Raw genomic sequence first — 7,057 nt, 5'->3', positions numbered from 1 at the left:
AGTCCAAGCTTCAAAACCGCTGCAAAACAGGCGACAGCTATTGAGTCAACCACTTAACATGGCTCACGCAATGTCCTGTTATTGACCAGAAACCCCCTCCCCAGAAACCCCACAAACGGAAACAAAAAAAAAAAAAGGGTAAAAAAAAAAGAAAGAAAGAACTCCCCCCCGAAAAAAAAAAAGAAAGAAAGAAAAAATCAAGATCACGTAATACCAACGAAGACCAATGTCCATTTCTTATCATTTTTATTTGTTAATTATATAATATATACGTGAATCCATTGGGTACACTCTTATGACACTAGAAATAATTTTTTCTTAAAAAAAACTGCCACCAGAGGTAGATAATAAGGAATATATTTCACCTACTGGCCTTCATGCTATAAAGCAAGCTTATAAACCTATTGTAGCAAAACAAGTAGAAGATATGAGATAAAAAAATAAAAAATTTTTATGATACTCATGATACACTGTATGATGCGGTGCATTATGTGCACATCATTCACCGTGCACTCCTTCTATTGTACAATAGATGGCTGCATGCGGTCATACATGATGTGAATTGCATAGCTCACATCTACACGCAGCCATCTATCGTACAACAAATGATGTATATGATGCACTGCATCATATGGTGTACTACAGAGGATCCGTATTCGGAGATAAGAAGGAATTATAGGAGTCACGGTTGCAATCAGAAGATTTCAACAATGCACCTAAGTTAATTGAAGACTTTGTCTTCCTCCGTGGCCAAACTAAATTAAATAAACAGAAGAAATAAATACCGAATCCCATTTTGAAAAACACGTTGTGTGGCCTCCCATCCAACAAAAGAAAGGATATTACCCACAGATCCTCCCCTCCTTCCCCCTTGCCATCACCACCACCCAATAGCACCACCAACGAGAAGTAAGAGAGAGAGGAAGAGGAGCGAAGAAAACAAGGAAATAAGAAGAGAGCAAGGATAAAGGAGCGAGAGAAAAGAGTTGTTATTCATGACAAACATAACTGGAGATGGTGGGAGTTTCTCCTTTAGGACCAATACAGGAAAGGATGAAGTGCACCAGCACCATCAACAACAGCAGCTCCATCACCATATACGCCATGGTATGTCGGCTGCCGGAGCTAACAGTAGTGTCTCAACCTCGCAACTCCCTCCGCCGCCCATCAAGAAGAAACGGAACCTCCCTGGAACTCCAGGTGGTTAACTAAAATTCTTTCATCCCCTCGTACTTTCTTTCTTTTCCTCTTAAATCAGAATCATGGAACCAAGCAAAGGTTTCAAGCTCAGAATGATTTAAAAAAAAAAAAAAAAGATTTAAACTGGAGAAAAAATTATTTGTTTTTTTTTTTTTTTTTGAGTAAGTAAAACGGTTGAATTATTGGTCAGGAATTTTAATAACTGCAGTGACTGTTAGCTCGTGCTCATCTCATTTGTTTTGACGAACATAAAACAAAAATCACTAGTGAACTGTTTCTGGTTTCAATGAACTTGTTTTTGAGTAGCATATTTGATAACTAGGATGGGGATAGAAGTTAGACTTCTGACTCTCTTTTGGTATATCCTCAGCTATTCCCAAACTTCAACCAAAAAATATTCTTAGTTGTCCGTGTTTTGGTACAAGGATACTAGCGATCTCCTCTATCTATATGGTCACGTCCCTCCACTTGCGATCTCTTGTTTTGAAGTTATGTGATGATTCCAATTAAATTTTTGTGGGAAAAACCAATAATTATTTTCTACATGACGACTTCCATCAGCGTTATGCCAGCTCTTCAACTTGTTCCACTGCTAGCTGCTTCACATCTGTAATAACATCTATAGATAGTAAAATATTTTTAAGCTGATCCATCACAAGGAAAAAAATTATTTCCATTTTCACGAACTCAGAATAGGATATATTTGCCATCTTTAATTTTCTAAACCACATCTTATAGATTACCGTTTGTATGCCCAGGTAAATAGAATTAGTCTTATGTGCTTTTACCAACAAAAGAAGAAAAAGAAGAAGAAATCTTGCGTATGTTATTTTTGTGCACTGTACCAATACACGATCCAGAAAAATCATAAATCTGAGAAGCACCCACAATAATGTTAAACTCTGGCAATCTATATGATGAGTAATCATTAATATGGGTAAGCTTTGGCAATCTGTATGCGAGTTGTCTTTGAGATTAATTTACTATAAAGCTCATCTTTTCTTTAAAAGAAGAAAAGCACTCAGCGTGCTCATGTTTGCTCTCATCACATGGTGGTTAAGAAGAATCCAGATCCCTTTTTGCTTGTTTTCTGATAGAACAAGAAAATAATCTCCATCAAACTTCCGTTTCCAGTAAGAAGATTCATACAGGTTACTTGACTATTTGCACCATATCTGTGATGAATTTGTTTTGAAATCATAAGTTTGTGCAAATCGTCTGCAGCTAATTCCCCTTCTACATGCTTCATATAGGTCAATTGTCACAGCGATACTTTTGTAGTGTGTGTATGTATATATATATATATATATATATATATATATATATATATATATATATATGTATGTATGTATGTATGTATGTGCCTATGTGTGTTTGCATGCATGCATGTATATATATACATATAAATGATATGTAAATGTGTACATGTGTGTACACACACATAATATATATATATATATATATATATATATATATATATATATATATATATATATATATATATATATATATATATATATATATATAATATATATATATATATATATATATATATATATATATATATATATATATATATATATATCGTATATTTTTGTGATACTGAGAAAAAGTTCATAAACTATATGAAGAAAAGAAACTTCAATCTTTACCTTGTCATAATTTGCAAGATTGTGAATGTGTCGGCCAAAACTTCACCATCATAACAAATTTCACTAACGAAATTTAATAAATATATTTATTAGTATATTTATAAGACGATCAACTTCTAGTGCCAAAGGAAATAAAATAAATAAATATAACATCATTACATAGTTTTGCATAAAGTAGGAAATGAAGGTAGTGATACAGATGCTGACATCTCTCACTGATAAAATGTAGACCCGACTGCAGAGGTAATTGCTTTATCACCAAAAACCCTAATGGCAACAAATCGCTTTATTTGTGAAATTTGCCACAAGGGCTTCCAAAGGGACCAAAACCTCCAATTACACCGTCGATGCCACAACCTTCCGTGGAAGTTAAGGCCACAAACAAGCATCAAAATTCGAAAGAGAGTGTATGTATGCCCTGAACCCACATGTGTGCATCATAACCCGAGTCGTGCCCTCGGTGATCTCACCGGAATCAAGAAGCACTACTGCCGAAAGCATGGGGAGAAGAAATGGAATTGTGGCAAATGCTCCAAGAAGTATGCAGTACAGTCAGATTGGAAGGCTCACTCCAAGATCTGTGGAACTAGAGAGTACAAGTGCGACTGTGGCACCATCTTCTCCAGGTTAACTCACATTCCTTGTTCATTCTATTTTTTGAGTAGTAGATGAAAGATAGTTACTTGTAGAGAAATTTTTAACAGCTCATTCTTAGAAAAACAGTAGTTGATTGTGACTATGTTAGAGATTGACATCCTAAGATCAATTCTTCTGGAACTTGGTCATGGGGCATGTGCTGGAGTTGGCACATTGTCCAAATAAGTGTACTTTGACCAAGTTGGACGCTTTCAGAGGTTGTATGTATAAAACCAAGCAATAATGTTAAGGGAATGAAATCTTGCACTCTTCCTTGGACTAGTGTTCTGTTGGAAATTAGTTGTCTTGACAAAAATTCTTGAACTTAGCATGAATGCAATGAAGGATTAGGATGAAACATGGAAATTTAAAAAAAAAAAAAAAATTAGGAATCCACCATGCCATTTATACTTCAGATTCTCTTTTTCTAGTAGTGAATAGAGCTGGAGATATGATAATTTAATTTCACTTCTTAGTCCAACTGTTTATCAGTGATAGATGACAGCATTATTTAACCATCTTGATGAGGATGGCAAATAGAAAGATGGCATGGAATAATCAAAAGAGCAAATTTTTATTTTTATTTTTCTTTTTTGAATCAGATATTTTAAATTATTTGAGCATAAGTACATTTGTAAGAGTAAGAAAATAAAATATTACAAAATTGAATAGGAATATCTACCAAAAAATCCATAAAGTAGATTTAGTGTGATTTGCCATATAAGAGATACATCAAGTCCATAAAGTTTGAAATATTTGGGTCAAGTTTATAAATAGATAAATTTGATTGCGGTGGCAAAAAGTCCATGTATTTGATTTTTGGGCCACGTGTGAGCTCAAAAAGTTTGACCTAATCCTGAGGTCCTTTTCAAGTTCAAACTTTGAGCTTATTTATAAAGGGCAAACAGGGAAAGTGAACTGCTAGCCTCTCCATGCAGAATATGATGTCCAACTTTGTTTATTAGCTCACATGCTCGTCACCTTTGATATAGACAAAGTGGATATTCACAACCCGGACTTCACTTGTTCACACCCCTATGGTTTCTAAACTACAAATGCTAAGTAACTTTGAGTCGCATAAAATTAAACAGCAACTCCAACTATATTGTATGGGACTTTTTTTTTTTTTTTTGATGACAGGAGGTAGCAGAGCTACCCCCTTTTTATTAAAATAAAAAACATGGGACTAATGAACTTTGCTTGCAGTCATTTTAGCTGCTTCTCCAATTGCACCCTATGAGCTATTTTATGGGAGTTCCATGTGTTTCTGAACTTGCATAAGTTGAATACAAGGAGAACAAAATGCCAATTGCTGCCATTAGACTTCGCAGCTATCTAATTATATACCTTTGGTTTGCTTTTGGTTGGTTCTAATGTTCAGCCTTGTAAAGTTTGATTAGTCATGACATGCAGATGGTAGTTTAGTTAAGCCAACCTATAATCAAAACTATCTAGCCTTTTTCCACTATTTATAGTTGATTGTTGATTAGGTTAGGCTTTTCCCTATAGTTTGTGCTCATTTCTGTCATCAAGGTTTATGACTATATATGGACATCATTTCTGTCATTAAACATTAATCTATATTTTGGATTTTTATCTTGCTTGACCTATATCATACTAAACAAAAATTGTTGATCCCACATATCTATTAAGATTATCATTATTTTTGAGGTAAAACTTTGTTGAAAAACCAGGTTTGATGGCATATTTATGTAAATATTAGAAAATAATGTCCAGTTCTCCTAAATACCTCTTCCATCTCATCTTTAATTCATATTATCTCTCTCCAAACTAAGTTACACCAGACTCATTCTGATTGTTGATTTCTTATCTAAATGCACTTGCACATGCCTGAATATTTTACAAAAAAGGGAAAAAATTGGAACTTGCTCAGGAAAAATCTGTTCAATTGCCCAATGGACGTCCCTTGGTTTGTTATGTTTGTCAAGTAAAGCTTGGATTCAGTATATGTAGGTTCATGTTGGGCACCGACAAAACTTTGCCTACTTGGCCGCTTCATCTAGAGGCACAATGAGGCCATATTCAGTTTTTTCGGTTCAGCATGCTTACCATTGTTACTGTACTAGTCCAAAGATGATTGATATTTCCTTTGATACACTGTCTTTGTTAGCCACATTATTAGACTATATATATATATATATATATATATATATATATACATATATACACACACACACACATATATACATATACATATATCCATATTTAAGTCTAATAGGTTCCATGTTAGAAATGGCTCTAGGATTCAAACCCATCCCTTTTCCACAACAGGCTTCCAAGATAATTTTTCATCAGTATTATCAAGTTAAAACTATTGTACTGTTTAGTTCAAGCCAAAAAGTATCGCCTTGTAAAGTTCTAAACTGTTTTGCTGTATTTCACAGGAGAGAGAGCTTCATCACTCATAGGGTCTTCTGTGATGCTTTAGTCCAAGAGAACAAGCTAAACCAACCACTCATGGTCACCATGACCTCAAGCTTACAAGGCCAAGCTCCCAATCTCATAATGCCCATCAACACCAATGCCATCCCCATCGGCCTCTCCAGCCTCAGCCACAATGACGTCAAGAGTCCACCACTTAGGACCCTCTCTAGCAACCTTTTGCCGACTTCCTTTCAATATGTCGACATGGCCGAAACCTTCTATAGCCCAAGGATCATTCCCTCCTCAAGCCTTCGGCTGAGCGGGAGTGGCCCAATGGCCTTCAATGAGCTTGGTGATGTTAATATTGGTCAGTCAATGGCTGGCTCAATCCACATGTCGGCGACTGCTCTTTTACAGAAGGCGACCCAAATTGGTGCAACTGCTAGTAAGAACACCATTAGCTCCACCATGATGCATGGGAGCTTTCCCTCTATAATGGCTGGGCCTGACCGGGCCTCTGGCTCAAGGCCTTATGGCCCGACGGAGGCCCATGGGCTGTTTGATCAGATGCAGCGGTCACAAGGCAAGCAGTCTCAGCTGGTTAGGATCAATGGAGGGATTACTAATCAGTTTTATGATCCTTCGGTGAATCATATCGGTTTGTTTAGACCTATCGGAATGCCGATGATTGGTCATGATGATGGTTTATTGAGGAATGTGGAGCATGGTGGTGACGGTGGGCCGGGTGGGGGGCATGTGACGATGGTGGACTTCTTAGGTGTTGGAGAAGAGAGGAGTTTACATTGGCAAAAGCCACAACAAGCAATAGAATATGGAGGAATTGGTCATCAGCAAAGATTGGAGGTTTTCCATCCATTTCAGCATTAGATGGCCCATGGGCCTACAATCTAAGAGTTCAGGTGGTATTTTTACTGTGCTTGATTATAATTGCGGATCTCTCTTTATCTCTCTCTATATTTGTGTGTTGTTTCATTTATGGGTGGTTTTAGTGAACTGCGGCATAGACCATGAGAGACGAAGTCTTTCTTAGGTGCAAGAGTATGAAGTATCATTGTGGATGGTTTGGAAATAATGTTACCGCTTCTTGAGTTATTGTTGCAAATTATGTTAGTTGATGGTAAAGCATCAAGTGTCACAAAGATCAATTCATATGGGATGAGTGC

The 7,057-nt window shown here is 36.3% G+C and overlaps 1 protein-coding gene across 1 annotated transcript; it reads left to right on the top strand.

Annotated features, from left to right (window-relative positions):
• The first annotated feature begins 995 nt into the window (after window positions 1-995).
• Window positions 996-6,761, top strand: LOC140857808 (zinc finger protein GAI-ASSOCIATED FACTOR 1-like). Its single transcript, XM_073257000.1, has 3 exons — window positions 996-1,200; window positions 3,082-3,478; window positions 5,894-6,761. Exons 1-3 carry the CDS (start codon window positions 996-998, stop codon window positions 6,759-6,761), a joined length of 1,470 nt encoding a protein of 489 aa, XP_073113101.1.
• The last annotated feature ends 296 nt before the right edge of the window (window positions 6,762-7,057 follow it).

The sequence above is a fragment of the Elaeis guineensis genome, chromosome 5 (genome assembly GCF_000442705.2).
Source record: "Elaeis guineensis isolate ETL-2024a chromosome 5, EG11, whole genome shotgun sequence".
NCBI classification, from domain to species: domain Eukaryota; kingdom Viridiplantae; phylum Streptophyta; class Magnoliopsida; order Arecales; family Arecaceae; genus Elaeis; species Elaeis guineensis.
The sequence above is the reverse complement of the archived record's forward strand: the minus strand, read 5'-3'. Positions and strand labels throughout refer to the sequence as shown.

Coding starts and splice junctions, on each gene's coding strand:
- LOC140857808 (XM_073257000.1), top strand. CDS start 996: ATGACAAACATAACTGGAGATGGTGGGAGTTTCTCCTTTAGGACCAAT. Junction 1,201..3,081: donor GAACCTCCCTGGAACTCCAG/GTGGTTAACTAA, acceptor GATAAAATGTAG/ACCCGACTGCAGAGGTAATT. Junction 3,479..5,893: donor TGTGGCACCATCTTCTCCAG/GTTAACTCACAT, acceptor TGTATTTCACAG/GAGAGAGAGCTTCATCACTC.